This window comes from Rosa chinensis, chromosome 3, assembly GCF_002994745.2.
Source record: "Rosa chinensis cultivar Old Blush chromosome 3, RchiOBHm-V2, whole genome shotgun sequence".
Classification (NCBI taxonomy): domain Eukaryota; kingdom Viridiplantae; phylum Streptophyta; class Magnoliopsida; order Rosales; family Rosaceae; genus Rosa; species Rosa chinensis.
The window spans coordinates 23,212,071-23,237,422 of record NC_037090.1 but is presented as its reverse complement, the minus strand read 5'-3'; the positions used below and the strand labels follow the sequence as shown (position 1 = coordinate 23,237,422).

General features: G+C 38.5%; 2 protein-coding genes across 10 annotated transcripts; one reads left to right on the top strand and one right to left on the bottom strand.

The window, feature by feature from the left end:
- The first annotated feature begins 687 nt into the window (after positions 1 to 687).
- LOC112191347 (ABC transporter G family member 22) lies at positions 688 to 8,315 on the top strand. Of its 5 annotated transcripts, XM_024330657.2 has the most exons (12): positions 729 to 840; positions 1,391 to 1,490; positions 1,575 to 1,965; positions 3,876 to 3,946; positions 4,604 to 4,839; positions 5,096 to 5,251; positions 5,375 to 5,558; positions 5,821 to 6,129; positions 6,528 to 6,815; positions 7,124 to 7,408; positions 7,494 to 7,601; positions 7,732 to 8,315. In XM_024330657.2, the coding sequence occupies exons 3-12, from the start codon at positions 1,575 to 1,577 to the stop codon at positions 7,951 to 7,953; spliced, it is 2,250 nt and encodes a 749-aa protein (XP_024186425.1). In that variant the 5' UTR covers positions 729 to 840; positions 1,391 to 1,490; the 3' UTR covers positions 7,954 to 8,315. The 5 variants fall into 5 exon arrangements, with proteins under 5 accessions (XP_024186424.1, XP_024186425.1, XP_040371804.1 ...); XM_024330656.2 differs by lacking the exon at positions 1,391 to 1,490 and having other exon boundaries at positions 688 to 840; XM_040515870.1 differs by lacking the exon at positions 729 to 840 and having other exon boundaries at positions 850 to 1,490.
- Positions 8,316 to 8,461: 146 nt separating this feature from the next.
- On the bottom strand, positions 8,462 to 14,528 carry LOC112191348 (prolycopene isomerase, chloroplastic). 5 transcript variants are annotated; one of them, XM_040515871.1, is made up of 14 exons: positions 13,834 to 14,528; positions 13,242 to 13,448; positions 13,011 to 13,110; positions 12,485 to 12,567; positions 12,297 to 12,353; positions 12,069 to 12,221; positions 11,867 to 11,945; positions 11,593 to 11,741; positions 11,349 to 11,483; positions 11,106 to 11,219; positions 10,062 to 10,190; positions 9,859 to 9,967; positions 9,509 to 9,621; positions 8,462 to 8,931 (listed from the first exon to the last, which is right to left on the bottom strand). In XM_040515871.1, exons 1-14 carry the CDS (start codon positions 14,347 to 14,349, stop codon positions 8,863 to 8,865), a joined length of 2,013 nt encoding a protein of 670 aa, XP_040371805.1. In that variant the 5' UTR covers positions 14,350 to 14,528; the 3' UTR covers positions 8,462 to 8,862. The 5 variants fall into 5 exon arrangements, with proteins under 5 accessions (XP_040371805.1, XP_040371806.1, XP_040371807.1 ...); XM_040515872.1 differs by having other exon boundaries at positions 10,062 to 10,172; XM_040515873.1 differs by lacking the exon at positions 9,509 to 9,621 and having other exon boundaries at positions 13,834 to 14,527.
- Between the last annotated feature and the right edge of the window lie 10,824 nt (positions 14,529 to 25,352).

The following is a 25,352-nucleotide window of genomic DNA, read 5'->3' as shown; positions in this document are numbered from 1 at the left end:
GTTTCATCACTTGAATTTTTCCCACTAAACTCTACAATTTAAAACTTTGAGAAAAATATGTGTGTGTGTGTGTGTACACATATTGTGCAGATCGAAGAGTTGAACTTTGTAGGCACTAACTGGCCGGAGAGTAAATTCAAATATGTACGTACGTACTCATGACGTACGTATTGAATATCAACGACAATAATGTACTTACTGAAATGAATTCCAATCGAAATGGGAAGAACGTACGTGCAGTGTTTTTGAGCAAAACAACAACAACAAAATAAAAAAAATTAGGGTTCCCTTTGAAACAGGTAACTGAGACTAAACCAGGACCTCATATCAGAGGCCCTCCCAAATTCTAGCAAACAAAATTGATGGCTTTGTCGCATTAGACTACTTGATTAGGCGGCACATACAATCATCAGTCCACCACTTGAGGTTAAACTTCATCAATTTGTATAGCTTTGTTAATTGATTACTCATTGCAATTCTAGCAGAGCTTAAACAGTCTGATCCCACACAGAAAACAATATCAGCAAAATTCCACATAGTACAGCAACAACGAAATCGTCCGGACACGTGTACGACAGTGATGCATCAGTAGGAGTAATTATGAGTATGACTGATGATATTGCTCCATCCATTAATATTTTGGTGAATTATGTGCGGTTGAAGGGGTTGTTGGGTCATTTAGACTCTTCCCTCCTTGATTGCTTTGGTCCTTTATAAGGAGTGGGATGCAACCCACAAGTTGAGATCATGCATTACAACTCCCAGACATATCGAAAAGTAGCTCTCTCTTCTCTTCTAGCTAGTCATTGTCTTCTCTGCTAATTTTCTTCCCCCGTTAAGGTATGGATATATATACCGGATAATACGTACTTCATCTTTTTCCTACCTTCAATCATTTGGTATTGGACTTTGATTTCAATAATTCCTGCCTCACTACTATGTTTAGTATACTATGATGCAAACGCAACTAAACTTTCCCACTATTTGATTGCATTTGGATCATGGATTTCATTTCTTCCCTCTCTTTCAACTTTCTCAAGCTAGTGTTTAATGATGTCAGCCAAGCCAACTATTTGTTTCTCTTCTCAAGTGTTTAATGATGTCAGCCAAGCCAACTATCCTTTGCTTGATTCTATTAGTTAAATCTCTAATGTTTTTCATATATAAGACCTACTTGAGCACATTGTAGAAGATAGTTAGATGAGGTTTCTAGCTTCTACTTGGGAACCACTCCCTCCCTCGTCTTTTTAGTTTCTATGCATTTTAAGAGAAAAGCTCCCAGTAAGTGTTCTCATTCAATTTCTGGTAAGAACATTAGTGATCTGATTGCCTTTTCCATTTTGTGGTCTGGATTCCTTTGCAACTGTACACCATTCAATCTATTTGGTAGCTTCTGCACCTACCCCATCGAAAAGATTTACAAAAGGGTACACAAATAATGTGAAAAAGGACGGGCTGTCAATTTATTATAAGACTCAAGTAGTTAAAAGGTAGTTATTTCGATAAATATTAATATCACATGCATGCACATGAACTTCACTTTTACATTTTTTTTTTTTTTATTGTTGTTGAAGATGGAAAAACTAAATTCATCTGGGTTGGCAAGAACCAAGTCCGATCAACTGGTGGAGTCTGTGGCAGCTGCCTTCAAGTCACCGACGTCAAGTGAAGCCGCTGCTGTGGCGGCAGAGGGCGGCAGCGGAACCCTCTCAAGGAAGTCAAGCAGGCGCATGATGGGAGCTTCGCCAGGGCGTGGCAGTGGCAGTGGCAGTGCCAAAGGTAGCACACACATAAGGAAGACTAGAAGTGCTCAAATGAAGTTTGAGCTGGATGAATTGAGCAGCGGCGCCGCTTTAAGCAGAGCCTCGAGCGCTAGCTTGGGGTTCTCATTCTCCTTCACCGGCTTTACTGTGCCCGCTGATGAAATTGCGGACTCAAAGCCTTTTAGCGACGATGATGAAATTCGTAAGTACTTACCTACTAAGTTAGCACATGCAGTACAATATGCCGCTGGAAGAAAACCACAATTAACCATAAATTGAATCAGATTTATGCCACTACAAGAGCTAGACGACGGCCCAATTCCAATGGCAAATCTTTTTAATTTCACTTCAAGTAAATCATCACATGGATGCACATGTTTTTGTTTTTTGTATTGATCATATATCCATGTTACTCTCCACTCCCAAACTTTTTGTTTCTCATCACGTGAGTCCTTATCAGAAGAGTAACAGAGGATTGTAACTTAATTTACCTCTCCTCTTCATTTTGGGTTTAAATATAAATGACTAGCTTGAATAAACTAAATTTTATCAATGAAACATATATTATAAGTTTTGGCCTTTAGGTCAGAAAGTAATTTACATAAGTTTTTTATTTTTATTTTATTGCTTTCATCCAATGGGACAGTTTATATTTAATTTTTAATATTTTTGGTTTTTTTTTTTTGGTAATAATATTTTTGGTTTTGAACTATGACTTAATAATCCAAATATAACTTTCTTGCTCTGAGAGATCCGAATTTTCTTTGGATGGAGACAAGTAAAGGATAAAGGATATATAGTGAGCTTTCTAGTAAAATGATTGGTTAGAATTACCTGTTCACTTGGTGGGCATTAAGAAAGGCCAAAGTTGCTGACTCTTTGATAGAATGCACTCAATATATGAAGTTGTAAACGGAGAAATGGCAGATTATGACTTTAAAAAAAAGTGAAACAGGGCTTTACAATGACCAGGATGTGTGAAGAAATTGGACCCCAGTGCTCCCATAAAAGAGGAAAACCTTTTGGCTCCTTTCACCCATTGATTATGAAGCTTTCTTTTTTTTTTTCTGATTTTTTTGGTTGATTATGAAGTTTTTTTTTTTTTTGATCGAAGTTGATTATGAAGTTTGAAGGGGAAAAACAAAACCATCTTAATCCATACTTACCAAAAATAACATTTACTCTTATTCACATACACATTTAACAAATGATTGTTTGTTTGTTTTTTTTTTTTTTTAAGAGAGAAAAAGAATGTCTCTCTTTGATTTTTTTAATAATGATATATTTATTTATTTAGTTATTTTAAATATTAATGGATCGGAACAAAACTTTCTTTTATAGACCGTATTGATATACTTCACGTTTTTTTTTACCGGTTGATAAACTGCATAAAACAGTACTAGGCCGGTAGGACATATTTAATTTTTCACCTACCAGTTGCTTTTTTTGGTCCTTTTTCTGAATATCTGTCCTCCTATTTCCTCCTTGGAACGTCAGGATTGGATTGCTTTGAGAGGTTAAGGACGATGTTCATGTCGGCATCGTCAATCAATTAACAACTGTTTTGCTTCACATCATATACTCCCAATCAATATGCATGTGTTGACTCATATGGTTCTTGTAGTCTTTATACGGGCCCCAAATATAGGTGAAACGAATCTAATCTTGAAGACTTAATGATGGGATTACCTAGTTCTTATTAGAAATTAGAAGTTTTAAACCATCTAGTGAATTACTTTCAGACCATAGGCTTACCCCTATACCCAAGTAAGAGTATAAGACCACCAAAAGTCTTTGCTTAACAGTAAAATAGTGATACATAATAATAATAGCACTTGTCGGCGGTTGTTTTGATGGGACTTTCCAATTTTTAAAACTAGAAAACAATTAAATCTGAAAGATGTCATACCAAAGAATTACATATGAAGTTGAAACGTAGATAATTACATGCCACTCATCTTAACAAGTATCATGGCTTTGACATAAGAACTGTTTGTTTTGATCACTTTATATTTGTACTGCTGATAGTGTTTTGATCACTTCATATTTGTACTCCTGATTGTAAAATGGTAGTCTTTAACAAAGAGATATCAATTTCAATGCATGCTGCAGCCGAAGATCTTGAAGCCGGCAACCGAAAACCAAAGTTTCAGACCGAACCCACCATGCCGATTTATCTCAAGGTTTTACTCCCTTACAAGTGCTACTTACAAGTTACCTAGTTGCCATGTATATATGCTTTTCTTGTACTGAATTCCCAAAAAACCATTGAAACATATGCATAATCTACCGGTGTTCAAACCTGTGTGAATTCGTCACTCTCTAGAGCAAAAAAATTGATGTGATACTTACTATCTATTTGGACAGGAAGGGATGGAGATTGAGATGTAGACATCAAGGGCGATCCATAGAACATGGCTAGCAATATTAGCATGGTCAGGTTCAGTCTTGTACAGGGTTATCATTCTATATGTATGACTTTGTATGTACAAGACTTGCCCTTCTTTCCAAGCCAAAAGGTTGCTACATATGTAACATATTCATATAACAGAATCACATAAAAAATTGTCGTAGGGTCACAAAACTAGTTTAGAAACTTGCATTCAGGCTAGGAAGCTATCTTCATTTGTCTATGAACCACTGAGTAGAGGCTCATTTTTGAAACAACCAATAAAAGAAACCCCAAAAGCATCAAAGGAAAGAAGGCTATGGACGCTCATATATCTTCCTGATAAGTAACTGTCTTTCTTCATTTTGCAATAAATTCTAACTAGTATGAGTATCTAGTTCCGTTTGCAATCTATTGAACAAAGGCTAATTGTTGCTTTGGTTTATTTCAGTTCACAGATGTGACATACAAGGTCATTCTCAAAGGAATGAGGACAAATGGAGAGAAGGACATCTTGAATGGGATCACTGGTTCAGTAAACCCCGGCGAAGTTCTTGCCCTGATGGGACCATCAGGAAGTGGAAAGACCACACTCCTTAATCTGCTTGGAGGCAGGATAGCCAGAGGCAATGTCAGTGGTTCAATTAACTACAATGATCAGACATATTCCAAGTACCTAAAGCGCAGGTATTTTATGCATCTAAAACGAAGTTTCGTGCTTTGACCATAATGAATAGAATATATGAGGAGCAATAGCAACTGTGTGGACAGGACTTATAAGCACAAAGGATTTGGTTAGTCTCCTGCAACCAAAATGGTTTTCCATTGAAAACCTGCTTGTACTGTTCACCCAAGCGTGCTACCTCAAAGAACAAGGACAATAAAATAAATTTTTACATGTGAAGTGAATATGTGAATCGGAATGACATGAAACATATGACAGGATAGGATTCGTGACTCAGGATGATGTTCTATTTCCTCACCTGACAGTGAAAGAAACATTAACATATGCAGCCCTCCTACAGCTGCCAAAGACATTGACAAAAGAGCAGAAAAAAAAACGAGCAGTCGACGTCATCTATGAGCTAGGCTTAGAGAGGTAAGTACGTTATCTACTTGCTACTGTAGGTCTAATGCCTATAAGCATATTAGAAACAGATATCATGAAGAACATAATACTGATTTTGAAAGGTAATCAGCAAAATTTCTTCATATTGCACAGGTGCCAAGACACTATGATTGGTGGCTCGTTTGTCCGCGGGGTTTCAGGTGGAGAGAGGAAGAGAGTTTGCATTGGCAATGAGATCATAATCAATCCTTCCCTTCTGTTTCTTGATGAACCAACCTCCGGCTTGGATTCAACAACTGCACTTAGAATTGTTCAGATGTTACAAGACATAGCAGAGGTATGTTAGAATTGACATTCCGAGAGCCACTCCTCAATACACCTCTATTCTACTCCTTGTAATTAACCAAGAGTAAAAAAATTTTAACATTACAAATATAATTTTCGAAAGGATTGAAAAAAGAAAATTTGAAATGCCAATATCCTACAAAAAACCAAGTAAATTATATATCAGGTAGACAAAAGATCTATGGAGTAATCAGTATTATGCAATAAAGATAGCAATGCATACAATGCAAGCAGTAATTACTTTTGTATGGCAGGCTGGAAAAACAGTGGTGACAACAATCCACCAACCATCCAGTAGACTCTTCCACAAATTTGACAAGTTGATTCTTCTTGGGAAAGGAAGCTTGCTCTACTTTGGAAAAGCATCAGAAGCAATGGTTTATTTCTCATCCATAGGATGTTCTCCACTTATTGCCATGAACCCAGCAGAGTTCTTGCTAGACCTTGCAAACGGAAACATTAACGATGTTTCTGTACCATCAGAGTTGGAGGACAAAGTTCAAATGGAAAACTCAGAAGCTGATACAAGAAATGGAAAGCCATCTCCAGCAGTTGTGCATGAGGTATAACCTGATTCATCTTTTAAATTTTTAGAACATAGGAACTCAAAAGGAAAAACTATCCAATGTCCACGTATCAGCACTGGTTACTCCATACCGACTTTGATTCTGGACGACAATGTAACTCCCCACCCCACCCCATCCCTGATGTCAGTGAGATTTGAACTACCGACATATCCAATGTTTGCAAAACTTGGGAACCAATTCACTTTCACAATTAGTATGCATGTAGAATGCACTTAGAGTACATACCAAGTATTTAAGCATACAGTGAGAATTCAAAAATTCAATTTATCATCATTAACTTTCACACAATTGCTATGTGCACTATAAGAAATTTCATATATGGTTTCCAACAGCAGCATCAAAAGTACTTATCTAATGTTTCAATTTGAATGCAGTATCTTGTGGAAGCCTATGAGACACGTGTGGCTGACGAGGAGAAGAAGAAGCTTATGGTTCCTCTTCCCCTTGATGATGAACTGAAGTTGAAGATCTCTTTTGCCAAACGAGAATGGGGAGCAAGCTGGTGGGAACAATTTTCTATCTTATTCTGCAGAGGAATTAAAGAACGGAAGCATGACTATTTCAGCTGGTTGAGAATCACCCAAGTTCTTTCCACTGCAGTTATTTTGGGTTTACTATGGTGGCAGTCAGATAGCCACACTACCAAAGGACTGGAAGATCAGGTAAATCATTGTTTCTCTACATTCATTTTCCCGCAAAAAGCACTATCACTTAACTTTCCACCAAAAGAAACATCACTGGTAATGGAAGGGTTCTAAACTTCTAATACAATGAGAATATTCTAATCAAGACCTTGAAATGGAAAAAACAAAAGCATTATCATGAAGAGAACAGTCGCATAAGATTTCTTCAAACAGGAAGGGGGGTGATTCTGCAGAACATTTCTCAATAGATAAATTTAACCGGAAGATATGCACTTAATGAATATAGAATCAGCTCAAAGCCTCTTATACTTTACCCAAAATTGCAGGCAGGGCTACTTTTCTTCATTGCTGTCTTCTGGGGATTTTTCCCTGTCTTCACAGCAATCTTCACATTTCCTCAAGAAAGAGCTATGCTGACCAAGGAACGAGCAGCCGACATGTACAGATTAAGTGCATATTTTGTGGCTAGGACTACAAGCGACCTCCCACTTGACCTATTGCTTCCTGTACTCTTCCTTGCTATCGTATATTTTATGGCAGGCTTAAGGCTCAGTACTGAAACCTTTTTCCTAAGCATGCTTATAGTTTTCCTATGCATTGTGGCAGCTCAGGTATGCTTTCTTTCATTTACAGGTTGAGAAAACAGTGCTGAATAGAAAAATCATGTTTAACTAATTACAAATGCACACAAAACAGGGACTTGGATTAGCTATTGGAGCTACATTGATGGACTTAAAGAAGGCAACAACTCTGGCTTCAGTAACTGTGATGACATTCATGCTGGCTGGGGGGTTCTTCGTGAAAGTAAGCATCCAAGTTTTTTTGATATGATTTGACTCCAAGAAACAATATATGCAGTGATAGAAATTATAATATGGTTTGACTGGAGTTAAACAAGATAATTTAACACAACACCTAAACTATAATGTTGCAGAACGTTCCGGTGTTCATATCTTGGATCCGCTATATGTCTTTCAACTACCACACATACAAGCTTCTTCTGAAGGTGCAGTTTGAAGACATAATACCCACCATTAATGGGTCCAGCACTGATTGTAGTTTAACAGGAGTTGGTGCTCTTGTAGCCATGGTTTTCGGATACCGATTATTGGCATACCTTTCTTTGAGGAGAATGAAGCTTCAAGCTGGAGCGTAAATTTGATAAAAGAACTCTCCAAGGAAGCCTAGATCTGGACATACTATGTTCCCCGTCCTTTTCTTCTTCCTTAGAAGCTATTTATGAAACATCAGCCTCAAATTAACTGAGGAAAACTTGTGAGGCCATTGATCTGGAACATCTAGTATTGTATGCAGTTTGTCTCATATGTAGGTCAAAGTCAAATAGGTTGTTTATCTGCGGTGTAAGCCAATTCTATACAGGTAGAATTCCAGAGTTTTTTTTGGTGAACTTGCTCTAGTGGTAACAAGTGAATTCAGAAAATAATGTACTTTGTGTATCATGTTTAATTGACAAGAACTCGTATTATAACATCTAATTCATGAATGAACTTTATCAAATTCAGCCTAGACGGAAAGGCAAGGGTACAAAATGAAGGAAAAAGTTCTTTAAAAGCATTTCATAGAGTCACCACTTGCACGTCTATATTTCTTAAGAAATAAGAAATAGTAATAAAAAGAAATATTAGCTACTAAATGAGTAAATATGGCAGGAAAAGATTGAAGATCAAATAGCATGGAGCTCCCTGTATAGTTTTTCCGGAGCAATGTGTATAAACTTCATCTTAATCATGTAAGAACTACAAAAGGTAATTCAACTGTGCCAAAGTTGATAACATGGCTACTGCCATAAAACACTCACTAGGCTCTAAAAAAAAAAAAGTATAAAAAAAAATAGGGAGAGCACATTGAACCTCCTCAACTTACTATATAACAGTGATACTTACAAGTTACAAGCAAGATATGCCTACCATTCCATCCATCAATATGCCCCAAACCTGCTACTTATAATTGTCTTTACAAGCATCAACCCAAGCAACATAATGCTTCTCCAGCCAAATTGTCAAGCTGCACTTCAGATTGTATTCCTGTATGACAAAGTCTCATGCTAATGTCCTAAACCACCCAAGTAGTCCAAGAAGGGCAGCATCCAGTACTGGAGACTTCTTCTCAAGACCTATCAATGAATTATTATTCAAAAGTACTTATTAGCGGTTTTATTTAAATCAAAACCCCAAAACTTTGTACCCTTTATTTCCACACAGAACCAATATATATATATATATATATATATATATATATATATATATGTATGTATATATATATATATATATATATTTTTTTTTTTTCAACTAATTTTTTTTAACAAAAAAGATACAGCCACCCTGATCTAATGCAGCAGCCTCTGACCAGAGAGGAGGAGACACCAGGAGGAGCCCATGATGCCTCTTTATAGTTCAGAAAGAGCAGACTGGAAGCATCCATGGCGCCTCTTTTCCATGCTTTAACGGAAGGGAAGAGATGGGGAGGGGCAGTGGCAGGGAGAGGAAGGGAAAGAAGAAAAATCAGGGGTAAAATAGAATCACTACAATTGCAAACACAAGGGTAACTGAGAAAGTGAGGAATTAAATAGCCTCAACCTAGTATCACGGTATAGAGATAAATGTTCACACTCTTCAAGTATACCAGATTTCACATTGCACCTTATTATTCAAAAGTTCCAATTGATACCAAAGTTAACAAAAGTAACATACCCAAATTGTGAAATGTGGGATCAATGAGATATGAGTGAGGGCGATGTGGTCTTCTACAAAAGGAACCCCACCAAACCCAAATGTTCCTTGTTCCTTTGACGAGGAAACTGAGACTTTTTGAACAATGAGGTGCAATTAGTATATACTTAAGAGGGTGCAAAATGTTATCATCACTCTATGGATTAAAAAGGTTGATTGTTTGTGGTAACATCACTTCTAGTGTTGTCTCATGCTATGAATTCAAAAAAAGTAAACTACTTTCCATCTAAACTCAAAAGTAGTGAAGCTTTTAGTAGAAGACAAGTTGCAAAAGTGATATGATTTCACATGGAACTTAGCCTTGAGAATACCTATATCAGCAGCTACACGATGAGCACACATTACTCCTGAGAAGGATACAGCTATAACACCTTGTCCCGGAAAGCAGCTATCACCAACACAGTAAAGACCATCTATGGCCTGCATTTTTCATCATCACATGGCTCAGTTGGTGCAGTACGCTAAAAAATTCATAACTACTAAACCATTCATTCGAGAGTGTAACCAAACTTACTGTTGTGTTGAATGGCATTCCCAATAAGCCCTTAGGAGTTCTGCGTGGTAATGGTCCATAAGTACCCTGTTCACGAGCCAGGTACCGCCTGTGTGTCTTTGGCGTTCCCACCTGACATGATTGGAGAAACTTCTAATGAATATATCAAAATTTAAAAACTAAAGTATTGACTTATAGAAGGGAATAAAATCAGCTTCGGTAAGCCCATAGACAGTAGGTCCCAGAAAATTAATGCCTGAGGACAAAAATTTTGAAGAAAATAAACACATCATCATCAATCATAAGGAGCTTTATCTCAAAAGAGCCTCAATACCAATGACTCCATCTCAACCCTTTATAATTCTTCTTCACAGGTTGTGAACATGAGAATAATGATGGCTTACTGCCTCCCACAACCATGTACATGCATTCATAAAATCTTATATATGCTCTACAACAACTGGCTAAGTGGAGAGGGAATGGAAGAGAACAGTCAAAACATGCAACAATACCTATCAGGACCCTCTATAAATGTTAAAACCTATATTTCATTTAGGACCTGTTGTTGTTACATTTTCAGACCTGCAAAAATCTTTACAAAATCAAGGAAATAAAATGCACTACCTATAAAAGTTAACAAAGGTAGAACCTTGGATCTCTTACCTATAGATGAATTTCAGATTTCCTGACCAAAGAGGTTATTTTTTCACTTTGTAAACATTTCAAATACAACTCAGCAGCAAAAAAGATTTAGCCTCTCAAACCATTATGTGCTTTTTTCGCTTGTCTCGCTTTCTATTTCCTTACTATCATTTTTTGTTGTGTGAATATTTGCAGGGAAGAATTGGATAAATCTAGAGTCTCTTGTAATCAGACTATGATGAGTGTCTTGGGGGTATCTTTTACTTGTATACATATATAAAAGAACCACTCCAAGAATCAAGCCTCTTAAACCATTTCCTAATCTGTCTCTCCTTTTTATGTTACAACAGTCACAACCTTCACCCTATTGTCATGTATCTGAACGGCTTTGATTTTCTTAGTAGTGCTAGGGTACTGCATTACCTCCTTAAAAACGATAGATGACATGAGCCCTGGAAATAGTTTTTTCTCTAATCTGCTAATGATTTCATCTGCCACACGCTCCTTCTTTGCTTCATAGTCCTTTCGAGAGAGTCCCTATTATAGACATCAGCACCTCATAAGCAATTCAAATTTCACAAACATTGTTACCATGAGGGGTTAGGGAAGAGGGTGGGGAAAGGAATAAAGATCAACCATGTTTAATTTTCAGAAACATATATTTACCTCCCAGTCCTCAATGGAAGAGGTTGTAAATATGTGAAGAATATGCCGCCCTTCTGGGCATAACGATGGATCAAGAATAGTTGGAATGCTTAAAAATATACTTCCGTATGGCTCCTCTAACCTTGCCCAATCATCCTGGAAAAAAAAGAACATGAGGGATGCAAGACAATGAGGAACACATGAATTTATACATGTACAGAAAAGTTCCAAGCAAATGATCTACTGAAAACGAAAACATAAGCACCTCAAGCACAAAATGGTGGCAATCTGTATCTGGTGGCAGAACATCATATTTCACCCCCATGTGTATGGAAAGAAAAGATGGTGCCTTAACATAAAGTTTCTGAAAGTTTTCCTCTTCTTTTGGAAGGTCTTCTTCTTTTAACAGCTTTCCTAAAAATATAGTTTTAGGCAATAAGATTCCTTTTAAAGAGTACAAAAAACAAAATCAAACAGCAGAGCAAACAGCAGAAGATAAGATCACACTAATAAATGCTCAAACTCTTTGCCACACGAACCAAAGGTATCCCATCTTGTAGCATTTGATATTATGGTTTTGGCAAAAAATTCCCTCTTGTCTGAAAGCCTTACTCCAACCTACATGTGAGATGTGACATAACCAAAATCAATTTTTTTCTTTTTATGAATATAAAGACTATATATTACGACATAGCATATATATCTTAGCAATCACTCATCCAAGACTAAATTTGAACTCACAGCTCTACCCTGATCAAGTATGATGCCAGTAACATTGGCCTTGTAAAGTATCTCACTGCCCAGCTGCACCAGACCTTTCGCCAAGGACTTTGCAATTCCCCCAACGCCACCAACAGGGTAGTTAATTCCACCATAATGCCTGTCACACATCACCTATTGAAAACATAAATGAGGAAACAAGAAGAAAATACACAAGATATAGCACAAAAAGCTGCTACAAAAACTAACCATGCTCGCATTGATCATCGGTGTCTGCAAAGCCTTGACCGTGCTCACAATAAAACACTGTAGATACAAAGGTAAAACTATTTCTATGAGATTGAGAGGAAGCCATTTTCGGACCACCACAGTGCCTAAATGAATTAATATAAACTTGTAGATAAGAGGTTCAATAAGATCAAACAACTTCATCCCACCTCCGCATCAATGAAAGACAACAGTTGGGGATCCTGAATGTACCTACGAGCTATGTCCCCAGCATTTTGAGGCAAATAATAGGCTGCAATGGATAAAGTTCCTGTTAGCATTTGTGAATACACATAACTTATTAATACTAGGAACAAAAGGAATTTGATCTGATTAAGTGACTGCAACAGATTCTATTTATGACCGATATCTAAATATATTTCATGTGTAAATAATCTCAACATTCAATGACAACCATCTTGCAGTCAACTGCTCTGCATCCCCATGTTGGAGAGATTACGCTTTTTAAGTTTTGGTAAACTCTCTTTTGAACATCAATAGATTTGCCAGATAGCTGCAAGCATCAGGTGAATCAGGTATGCAACCCTTGATCAAATCCTCACAAAACTCATAAATCCTGTATATCCAAAAGATATTCCAGGTAGAGCGGGAAAACAAATCAAAGGCTAGATATATCTGCACGATGTCTGTCATTAAGTACTCAAAATTTACAGCTATGCGGTAAAACCATATTACCTAGTGTCAAGCATTCAAGAGGCTTCTGAAAGAACTGTCCAAAAAGATAGATAGGCTCTTCAAGTGACTTCAGTTCCAAAGAGTTCAAGGCATTGAAAACCTATCCATACGCAGACAATCTACTATTGTAAGTTTTGAACCACAAATAGGACAAAAAAAAACCCAAAGGAAGAACAAATCAAAACCTAGCAAAAAACAAATCAAAGGAGAAGAAAAGGCAAAGAACAAAACCTTCCAACATTCACCGAAGAATTTTAGGATCCCATTCTTTTCATGGGGAAATTTAGCAGTAAGTTCTGAAATAAATTCACTGTATTCTCTGTGTACTCGAACAGAAAGATTATCCGGTAGATGATAATGGACAGTAGTTGGATCAGGTATCACCTGCATCTCACAACCCACTGCTGCCAATGCTTGTGTTATCAAGTTTAGATTGCCCTGCCCACATATAGGAGTAAAGGCACTAAGAAAATTCCCAATTCAATGATCATGTACAACATGAAAGATAACAAAACTGCCGAAATTTAGGCTTAACAAAACCATGACAACATCTGCAGCATATGATAAATAAGAGCCTAGCAATACAAAATGGCAACAAGATGGAATATGCATCCACTAAAAAAAAAAAAAAATTAGAACCCAATCTCATTACAACTATAGAATTTCCACTTTTACAGTTAAAACATCCAACTGATTTTTCATGCCGCCCACATGTCCAGTCTAACTAACATTACAGGTATGTAATGATCATCTTGAACTCAAATAGCTACAAGTAAACCACATTGCATGTAACGAAATATCAAAACTAAACACAGTAACTGACCTTATCGCTGAAACCGAACATGACAGAAGACCCAACATCGAAAGTATAACCATCCCTCTCATAGTACCCAGAACTCCCACCAGGAATCACATACTTCTCCAAAACCAAAACCTTGGCACCCTTCACAGCCAACTGTGTAGCTGCAACCAACCCTCCAATCCCTGACCCTATAACAATAGCATCATATTTACTCTTCCCACCTGCCTTTCCATCACTCTCCAACACTTTATCTACGCTCAATGTTGAACTGGACCTCACTGCAAAGCTCCTATTTTTCGAATTCGAATATCTCAACCCACTTCCTTGATTCAATTTCCTTTTGGGTGTTTGAGTCTGCAAGTAGTCTTTAACATTGTAACATCCTAAAGTGGAAATCGGAGGTTGTTGACTTCTGGGTCTGGTTTTACCCAAGTGGGGACTCTGAACATGGCCAGATGACTGGCTGTGGTGACTGGGAAACTGAGAAAGGTGCATGGCAGGTGTGGAAGTGAAGCTTAGCAAGTGGGGAAAGTGCATGTTTGATTTGGAAGCAGTGCTTTTGAAGTAGTGGGAGAGGAGGAAGAGGTCGCTGCTGGCCTGCTGCTGTTGGTTAATTAAAATGGTGAGTGCCTGAGTGGGTGGTGATTCCACTTCATGATTCCTACAGAAGATGAGACAATGGGCTTTTTGTTTTTTTTTTTTAGGTAAACGAGGCGCGAGCTGTTTTTATAAGTGAGTGAGTCGGTTACAATGTTACATTGTATATGTTTGGTATCAGTTGGCCGTTACAAACTTCGGAGAATGTAATGTGAAACCCTTTTCTGGTTATGTACTACAAGCTTAGAGAATTTCTCAAATTTGCCAACCGATTAGCCATCAAACCGGAGGGTATTTCAAATTAAGTCCAACAGAGCATTAGGGAATCCAAAGTTTAAGTTATCGAGTAAAATTACATTACAAAGTTAAATACTCAGTCTAGTTTTGAGGTGATTAATTTAAAAGCAGCTTTAACTGTATTGTGAGAATAATCAGCTGTGAGATTAAGTACCCAAGTGTTTGGTAAGTTTTGCTTTTAGAAGTTTTGGGTGCTTCTATAAGCAGTTGCTTTTAAAAGTCATCGAACTCATGTCATACATAACCCTGGTAAGACCATATTTGCAGTTTCTCCTATGAGCATGTGTTTATTTTTAGAGAAGCGAGTGCCCTTAATGCTTTTAATGTCTGACACCTCGAGGTAAAAATGCAATATGGGTTATTGTGGATCGTTTGACTAAATCAGCTCATTTCTTACCAGTGAAAGCTACAGATTCTACAGATACACTTGGCAGTTATATGTTCAAGAGGTGGTTAGATTACATGGAGTTCCTCTCTCAATTGTGGCCTCTTCAGATATCACTATACAGTCAAACCAAGTTCCATTTGTGCAATTTCGTCCAAATCAGCAACCTCAGTTTCGTGCTTCACAACCACAGTTTCACCCTCAGCAGCAGCAGGTTTATGCACTGCAACAATAGTATCGTGCACCTTTTCAACCTCAGTTTTGTGCTCCACAACCACAGTTTCGTCCTCAGCAGCAGCAGGTTTATGCACCGCAACAATAGTATCGTGCACCTTTTCAACCTCAGTTTTGTGCTCCACAACCACAGTTTCGTCCTCAACAGCAGCAGGTTTATGGAGGCCAAATGTTCCTTAACAAGCATGACGACCAAGAAATCCTATTAGACCTAGAGCACCAATTGGCGCACGATGTCCAACACAGGGTCGATTGTATGTTATGAATGACATGGAGGAACAAAATAGATCTCAAGTGGTAGAAGGTACATTCCTCATATCTAATACGACAACTAGAATATTATTTGATCCTGGTGCAACACATTCTTTTATATCATTATCCTTTGCATCTATACTTGAATTGAAACCCGAGAGTATGAAAACTTCATTAATTATTGGGTCTCATTTGGGTAAAGGTGAAATTTTGAGAACATTTGTGTAACGAGTTTTGATATATGGTTGTCAAGCCTAAAGCTCTCAGTTATATTGTCAACCTCAAAGAGATGAAACTTTTGTGTGAAAACCCTTTGCCTAGTAAGTCTCTCTTGATTGATTCAACAAGATACGCTCCATGCATGTCCTTGGGGATCACCCAAATGGGGAAGGGGGTTGAGATCAGGTGTTTGATTCTCTTTAATGTAACAAAAAATTAAAAATTAAAAATAAAAACAAGATATGCTCCATTAGAATGTAGAAAGTTATAATGCGTACAATGCATTTTTGCTTCTTACAGCTGATTTTGACATCGAACAACATAATTGTCACAGAGAATTCATCAACTGCATGGACTTGTCCTTTATAACATGTAACATCAGCAAAGTGACATCTTGGTTCTCCTAGGCAAACCAATTCCTTTGTCTCTGAAGAAGGCTAATCCTAAATCCAAAGACTGTGGCTTGACAAGATAACCTTTGGGACGAAGTGTAAGGGAAATGTTTAAGATAAAAGACAAAAGATAGAAGTATATTTTCCCATTCTTCAGCAGCAGAATCTGAGACATAATCCACAATGAGCTTGGGTGCTTGTAAGTTGTATGTACTAGTAGCTATGTTGCTAGGAATCACAGGACAGGGAATCATTCTAAAAAGTAGGAGGACCTAGCAGCACATAACACCCACCATTAATGGGTTTAGCACAGACAAAGAAAAGACAAGTAAACTACTAAATTTGGGCAGAGCCAGATAGCATATGTCAATTTGCCCACATCAGTATTAATATAACAGTACTATTTACAAGTTACAAGCAAGATATCAGTCTGCCTTTCCAGAGAAATTGATACTGCATCTTATATGATCCTATGAAGATGCCCCAAACCTATTGCTTATTAAGCAACTTCATCCCAGCCAATTAGTCAAGGTGCATGTATATCAATTTTCCTCCCTGACAAAGTCTCACACTAATGTCCTTAGCCATCCATATAGTCAAAGAAGGGCATCATCCAATATTGGGGACTTCTTCTCAAGGCCTGTCAAAGAAATAAATAAATTAAAATTAATCATTAGTGGTCCTATGAATAGAGGGGATAGAATGAGACAAAAAATAGAAAAATCAAGGGTAAATAGGATCACTACAGTTGCAAAAACAAGGAGTAATTGAGAAACAAAGGAACTAAAAGTGTGTAGAGATAAATATTCTTAATATTTTGGCACTGTTTTTGCTATAAACTTCTATTAGAAGTTGAGAGAACTCATTTACAAAGATGTTGGTCACAAGGCAATCTTAAAATAAAGAAATAGGTAAATTGCAATTCACACTCTTCAATTATACAATGAGTTCGCATTGCACCTCATTGTTTAAAAAGTTCCAATCTCATCGCCTTAGTCAAGAAAAGTAGTTACCCCAATTGTGAGATGTGGGATATAACCTAAGACTGTTTGTGGTGATGCTCCAATTCATACATATTTGTTAGGTTGAAATCTATAAGTCATGATGCATGACATATGGAGTAGGAGGATTTAATCTTCTACAGAAAGAAATGGCACCAAAATATTCACATTGGGGTGACATGTTACTTCTTGCTATACTGAAGAAATTGAAACTTGTTGCACAATGCGAGGCAAATGTGAAAAATGGTCTATACCTGGTAGGTATATTAGCCCTAAAAAATTTGATTAGTTGATTTTCAACCTCAGTTTTAGTGTTGTCTCATATTGTGAACTGAAAATAAACAAATTTTTCCCATCTAAACTCCATATGGTTTCAAATTGAGTTGAGCCTTAAGAATACCTATATCAACAGCTACTTGATGAGCATACATTAGTCCTGAGAAGGATACAGCATTAACTCCTTGTCCTGGAAAGTAGCTATCACCAACACAGTAAAGACCTTCTATAGCCTGCATTTTACGTCGTCGCTTGGCTCAGTTTGTGTAGTATGCTATAAAGGTAATAACCAATGAACCATCCATTTGAGAGTATAATTGTACTTACTGTTGTATTCAATGGCAGCCCCAATAAGCCCTTGGGAGTTCTGCGTGATATTGGTCCATAAGTACCTTGTTCACGAGCCCGGTACAGCCTGTGTGTCTTAGGTGTTCCCACCTGACATGATTGGAGAAACTTTTCACGAACAAATCAAATATTAAAAACAGATACTTTGGAATCCTACACATATTAAAGCATTCATCTTGTACATACCTTCAACAATATGGAGGATTTGCTACATTACCAAGCATAAGTAACACACTCTTGGGGGGCCCACAAGCCATGGTGGGGCTCAACCGAGACATGCATCCCGTAGCCCAATGTCCAAGCTACACCACTGTAGTCAGAAGCGGCCAATACCTCGCAGGGAAGCCACCTTCCCGGCCTTGCCAACATGCCTCCACAATATGGCTTTCTAGACTAGAATAGTGGTTTCTTATCCCACATTGGAAAACATGAAAGGAAAGAGTCTCCCTCCCCTATAAAGGGAGACTCCTTCCCACTTACTCAACATCCCATTACATCTCTTGTAATCCCTTTGGGCCGCAAGGCCCAAGCACACTAGTTAAGCTTTCAAGTAGACGTAGTCTCCCGCTAAGGCGGGAGATAAACCACTATACTTCTTGTGTGTGTGTGTCTCTCTCTTTATTTAACGTTAATTGGACCCCTCGATCACTTACATTAACATTGGCGCCGTCTGTGGGAAGCCAACACAAAGGTTTCGCCACGTACCATGAACTTTGGCCCGTTAGCGTCAAGTCAACGCTTGGTCAACGCCCATAAGGGCCGGACAACGCCTATCATGGCTGGTCAACGACTGTTCAACTCGTGGTCAAGGCTGATAGGAGTGGTCAACGTCCGATCAACAAACATTCCCAGCTGGTCAACGCCAACTCCCAATTGGTCAACGCTACACCAATTTTTTTTTTTTTTAAGGTGCCAATTTACTTTGGGCACCCAATCTTCTCATTAGCTCATTGCTCTTGGCTGACAAGGGTACAAAGTTGCACCGCCAGCCTGAGTCCGCTGCTACTCATCCCATCTCTGTCAAAGAGTCACTGCTAGAAGTCTTCTCCTTGGCTCATTACGCTTGGTCAACGCTGATCAGAGCTGGTCAGCGCCAGCTCACAGCTTGCAAACAAAAAAAAAATTACAACTTTGGCTGCCCATTTACTTTGGACACCCATTTGCAAAGAAGCTTGAGGCGCCAGCTTTAGCAATTCACCTCTAGGCAGAGCCTCACTCCCGCTAAAAAGTCTCCGCCGAGCGCTAAGTCGCCGTTGGGTACTAAGTCTCTGCTGAGCACAAAAAAAAAATCAAGCGCTAAGTTACTCAAGACACCCAATAGTCTATTCTGGCCCAACCTTCTCCTTCTTCGTTGCATCAAGCTGCCCAGAAGTCTACTCTTGATCATCCACTGCTAGCAACAATCAGCGGCAATCTAAAAAAAAAAAAAATTGACTAGCTGCCATCTCGCGCTAGCCTTCCTACAGCTAGCATGGACTCCGCCAGCAAAGTCATGTTTTTATCATTCCTCGATCAACGACCACAACCGCTAGCGACAAAGCCAAGCTTTACTGCTGGGAATCATTTGCTAGGCAACCGCTACTGCACGGCCCAACGCCAGCCCACAAGCGACCCCTACCGCTAGTGATCTTACTGCCAAACAACCTCCGCTCAACGGTCAGCTCCGCCAAGTTACCTCGGTCATCATCCCACCGCTGTAACTTATGCTGAAACTTACTACTTTACTTGCATGATCAACCATCAACGGCACTCTCTTCCGTTAAGCTCCATCAAATGCAACCATCGGTCTTCCGAACATTGGTCTTGATGCAGCTTTAGTCTCTTTTGACGCAACGATAGCTAGCTCTGGAAGCAGCATTCAGGTTTCACTCTCACGCTCTTCTCAAAACACCATGAATTTTAAACTCAACCTGGCACTTGACCTTGTGCTGCTGACGAAGCACACTTCAAAGCTTCTGCATAAAAACGAGATAAGCTTTCAAAAATTCAAATCCTTACTCTCCGCTGGGCAAACCCGAAGCATGCGAGATATTGATTACATGCCTAATATTGAAGTACCATAGATGCTAGCTTACCTGCTGCATGTCATGTTTGCCTGCTTTCATGATCTGCTATTCTGCAAGTATTGTGCTACGTATCATATACAGGTCCTAGACTGAGCATCATCGCTACAATCCTCTCTTGCTACACCCACGATTCTATGGTGTTTCATCTTAAATTGAAAAATATACATGTTACCGTTGGGTAGAGCTTGCACACCAACTATTTGATGTTTTGCCTCAGAGAGACTGACCTATTTTGTTGCACACAATCTCATTCAATCACAAACCCTTCATGGTTCTTGAGAAGATTAGTGGTATTGGGTTTGTGTTTTCTTCAATTATGTGGGACACCTAGCATGTCTACAACAATCAAATAACAAACCTCCCACCACAGATAAGTCATCCTATCATTAATGCAATTGAAATTTCAGGCATGCTTTGTCCATGTCTGTGGCTGCTTTATTTCTATGACATGTGTTTGAGGCATGACCAAATGTTGGCTCACTACACCAGTTAGATACTTGAAACATCATGAACCTTACATGTGTACATTTGACTTGCTAGTTTACTGCATATGGGAAATTTGGCCATATTCATATGCAACTCACCGCTCCATACATAGCTCCCAAGCTTATAAACATATGCATGCATGTCTGCTAGCTAGCCATGTCTCAACGATTGGCCCATAGGACACATTAATTTAATTACTTGCTGCCTCGCGGTATAAACATCTCTACTTCATATTCATATGTCTTGATAAAATTCTATCGATCTCAAATGCATAGTTAACTTCATGATATGTATATATGCTCCCACAACTCAGGTTCCACTGAGTATTGTCCGCTTCAATTCAAGCACACATGCATATAATCATATATGTCCATGTATGTGGTCACTTTTCTTTCTTGGTCTATATATGCATGACCTACAGCACAACTGCAATACATATATACTTAATTGATGATAAGCTAGTCAACTATACAAGCTAGCTTTTAACTTATCAACTCGTTCCAAATATTCAATCATGGTTGCAATTAAGCATCAATGCCAAATTCTAAATAGCTTTGCTGTGAGTTTGCTATCTATCCTTCCTGATCCTTGACCACATATATGTCACATAGCTACATTATTATGTCTTTTTATGTCAATCCAAGCTCAACATTACATGACCACAAAATGGGTCAGTTCTCACTTTTGGATTGAAATGAGATATAAATTGGCACTTGCTCATACTTGCAAAGTTTAGACATATGGTTGTTATGTAGTCATAATAGCACAATACTTCAACACAATTACATGAAGTCTCAAATACATTAGTCTCAAATAGTTGCTAATCCTTTATATTATGTTAAGGACTCAATCACAAAGTATCATTTCAATCAATGAAATCATTGGTCATCTCCTATGGTGCTTCACTGATGCAAGGGAGCGTCATGCTTGGACAACTCCAAACATGATTTGGGTACTTATGCCAATGCCAACTCCATCCTACTCCAAATCGGCATAAGATAAGTAAAATGTCATATCTCAATATATGCTCTTTCAATTAGAGCTATTGCCATGCCCTGACATGCTTTTAAATAACTTTTAAAGCATGCTTATAACACATTATATATTTTAGTAGCACACCTACTATCTTACATACTATTGCCATGCCTTAACATGTCTCTATGATCTTTAAGCATGCCTACAAAAATACAAAAATATAATTAGCATCCACATTACAAGTACATGCTACACATACAATGTTTCTATTTAATTACAATTTAATTAAATAAACATGTGACCATCAAACAAACTATGCTATGTATAGAAGCTTGTGACACCTACGACTTAATTAAACATGGTCAGATAAACGACTTGCTTGGGTATCGAGCATGGCCACGACTTGCTTGGGCCACGCCCCGCATGCTTGCAGCCCCCTACCCGCTCAACTACACCCAACTTGCTCGAAAACAACCTAACTCACTCAAACACATCCAACATACTTTAGTTAAGCTCCAAGTTCACAATGCTTTATAGCTTTCATCGGAAGCTACTCCCAAAATTTTATATGGACACCCATCACACTTGCAATTATCTATTGTGCATGTTACATGACCATAAGATCCACATATTATTTCTTGCTATACTTATTCATAATTGTTCATACAATTACAAACATTACATATACTCGACATATAAACATATTGTCTAGCCTCCGGGCACCATACTTTGTCAAACTCTCCCCACAGGAAAGAAACCTAAACAGGTCTAGACTTGACGAGTCTATGGTCTACGATCAACTGCCAAGCGATAAGGCAACGCCTCATAATGACAATGATCGCTACGCGGCATTGCAATCAAGTTTTTCTCCTCTGGAAAAGAGTAAAGCGACCGGTTAACGCAGCCCACGGCATCTATTGATCCTACAGTTAACCCCCGACGCTTGGGTATCAAAGATTAGGTTCGCTACCTAACACCCACTGCTTAAACGCAACTCCCCTCATCAAACAATTTTCCAACCATATAAAGGTCTATAGCCAGGAGTGGGGGACTCCTCGGAGGGCCTAGCAGGGCCCTACCTGAAAGGGCATAAGCGTTCGCTCCGACCAATTCTAGATGGACGACGCACTTGCACTAATTATGCTCATAATAAGGCACAAAGCCAGGTTTTGGTATCAACCACACAAGAAAACCTCCTTGATTGGGGACTTGTACATATAGCCTAGCATAATTAGCAATGGTTACGTTTACGCCTCAGGGTATCACATTCGAGCTTCCCGCTCACGAGCTCTAACGCTCACGCCTCCGCGGCACCACCGAGCTTTCACGCTCTTGCCTCAGCGGCGCCGTAGAGCTTTCAGGCTCTTGCCTCAGTGGCACCCCCCGAGCTTTCGCAGTACCCTCGAGCTTCCGCTCACGCCTTCGCGGCACCCCCAGCTTCCTGCTCACGCCTTCCTGGCAACCCCGAGTTTTCCTCTCACACCTTCCCGGCACCCCCGAGCTTTCACGCTCTTGTCTTCCGGCATCCCCAAGTTTTACACTCAGATCCCCTCGACATAATACACATTAATGGAACATTAACTTCTTCTACCATTTGTTGTTTGCAACAAATCAAATTCTTTTCGCGTTCCATTAATACGAGCGAAAACCAAACAAACACAGGCGTTAGCTTATTCATCGTTCACGAATTACAAACGCTTGCTTTCATGGCACTCATACAACTTACACCGAGTGTAAACTTGTCAACTCCATCTCATTCGTTCTCTTTTGAGCACCATGTGCATCATATATATGCAATTCATATGCTTATTCGTAATATGTTCACACAACAATACACGTTCTTGAGTTTATACGTTATAAACTTATAATCGATCGTACTCGACGCCATTCACATGTATACATCAACATATGTATCATGCACCTCATACATTCGTATATGCCAATGCATATCAATGCAACTCACATATGTTGCCCAATACAACAAGCATTCTAGCTACATGTGCGCGCTTTTGTCTTTGTTATGCAGGTTAACGAGTCCATTCTTACTTACGGAGTTTGGGGACTTGTAGGGGCTAGGCGCCTCTCGGACGTTACTTGTGCTTGATGACATCATGTGTATAATTCCCCAACCAAGAAGCTCCTTTTACTTGGGGACTTCGGGGACTTATACATACCTCCAACAATATGGAGGATTTGCTACATCACCAAGCATAAGCAACACCCGATGTCCAAGCTACGTCACGATAGTCGGAAGCGGCCAATACCTCGCCGGGAAGGTGGCTTCCTGGCCTTGCCAACATGCCTCCACAATATGGCTTTCTAGACTAGAATAGTGGTTTCTTATCCCACATTGGAAAACATGTAAAGGAATGAGTCTCCCTCCCCTATAAAAGGAGACTCCTTGCCACTTACTTAACATCTCATTATATCTCTTGTAATCCCTTTGGGCTGCAAGGCCTAAGTGCACTAGTTAAGCTTTCAAGTGGACGTAGTCTCACGCTAAGGCGAGAGACTGAACCACTATACTAATTGTGTGTGTGTGTGTGTGTGTCTCTCTCTCTCTCTCCCTCTCTTTCTTTAACGTTAATTAGACCCCTCGGTCACTTAACACATCCATAGAATGGAATAAAATCAGCTTTAGTAAGCATATAGACAGCAGAAGGACTAAAATTCAAATATCAGATGAGACATTGACAAAGTTGAAGAATTTGGCTACTAGTTATTGGAAATATTTATACTTGAGTGTGTAGACTTTTTATTTACAATGATACGAGTAATATTGGCCTTATAAAGTATTAGCAAGCTATGGTACAGGACTTGGGATCCTAAATGAACCTATGAACTATGTCTCCACCATTTTGAGGTGCATAATAGGCTACAATGGATTAAAGAACTCCATTCCTTCCAAACGACAGTAAAACGAACATGGTCAGTGGGTTTAGAAGGATCAAAAGACAACCTGTAGAGGAACATTTGCCCATCCTGCAGCACAATAACCAGTATACCAACAAGCCATATTTTGATTGCCACAACAAGACATACCATCAATCTAGTAAGTTAGACGACCTAATTGGCGCCAAACAATCCTACTAAGAAATAGAAACTTAGCTAAATAACATTCTCATCCAAATCTCAATTCAACATCAACTAAACTAATTCTTAATAAGTTTTATCCCTTGTGTAGGTTGCCTTATCTGGAAAACTCATCTTTGTTTATCTTTATTTTCCTTTAATTGATTTTGTTAGTTTTTGATTTTTTAATTTCTTTGAAATTGATACAAGTTCTTTCGGTAAGTAGAAAGTATTTGTGGTAGTAATTAATTATTGGACTAGTTTGAGCATGTTGTACTTGTGAGAACTTGTCTCAGCTATTCATCTACTTTTTGCTTATAACTTGTTACAATTTCACCTTGTAGCTTACTATTTTGTTTTGTTTCTTTTTTTTTATTAGTTACTAATATTTTGGAAAGTTATAGGTACATATACAATTTCTTTGAGTCATGGATGAAACTAAATTAAGATGGAATGATCCATAGGAGCTTGAGCAACGGGGCTATTATAGGGAAGCTTGTCAATGATGAGAGTATTTTCATAAGCAACAAAGTTTTAATAGTGGAGGTTATCAATAGTGGAATATCCATGCTGAGGGTTCTATGTCTTCTTACAATGAATTTTGTGCCTTTGTGTAATTCTTTGTGGCATTTACCTTTTGAGTGCTCATTGAGATTTGAGTATCCGGATTTTATACAAGAGTATGAATACAAGATAGGCATGAAACAAGAGACTATAACACCCTAAGCATATTCTCAATAAAAAGAAGATGAGTCTCAAATATCTCTACTTGAAGAACTCAGTAATAGAACTTGACATTAAACATAAAAGATGATAGAAAGACAGAGAATAATGGATTGAAAATTTCACTATGTTCCTTATTTTTGCTGTATGATGTGTATATATTGCCTTTTATACAAGTATGGATGAGTCTAAAACTCTATAATGAAAGATTTACATT

Coding starts and splice junctions, on each gene's coding strand:
- LOC112191347 (XM_024330656.2), top strand. CDS start 1,575: ATGGAAAAACTAAATTCATCTGGGTTGGCAAGAACCAAGTCCGATCAA. Junction 4,840..5,095: donor TCCAAGTACCTAAAGCGCAG/GTATTTTATGCA, acceptor AACATATGACAG/GATAGGATTCGTGACTCAGG. Junction 6,130..6,527: donor CTCCAGCAGTTGTGCATGAG/GTATAACCTGAT, acceptor ATTTGAATGCAG/TATCTTGTGGAAGCCTATGA.
- LOC112191348 (XM_040515871.1), bottom strand. CDS start 14,349: ATGCACTTTCCCCACTTGCTAAGCTTCACTTCCACACCTGCCATGCAC. Junction 11,484..11,592: donor GCCACCATTTTGTGCTTGAG/GTGCTTATGTTT, acceptor TTTTTTTTCCAG/GATGATTGGGCAAGGTTAGA. Junction 8,932..9,508: donor TCCCACATTTCACAATTTGG/GTATGTTACTTT, acceptor ATTCATTGATAG/GTCTTGAGAAGAAGTCTCCA.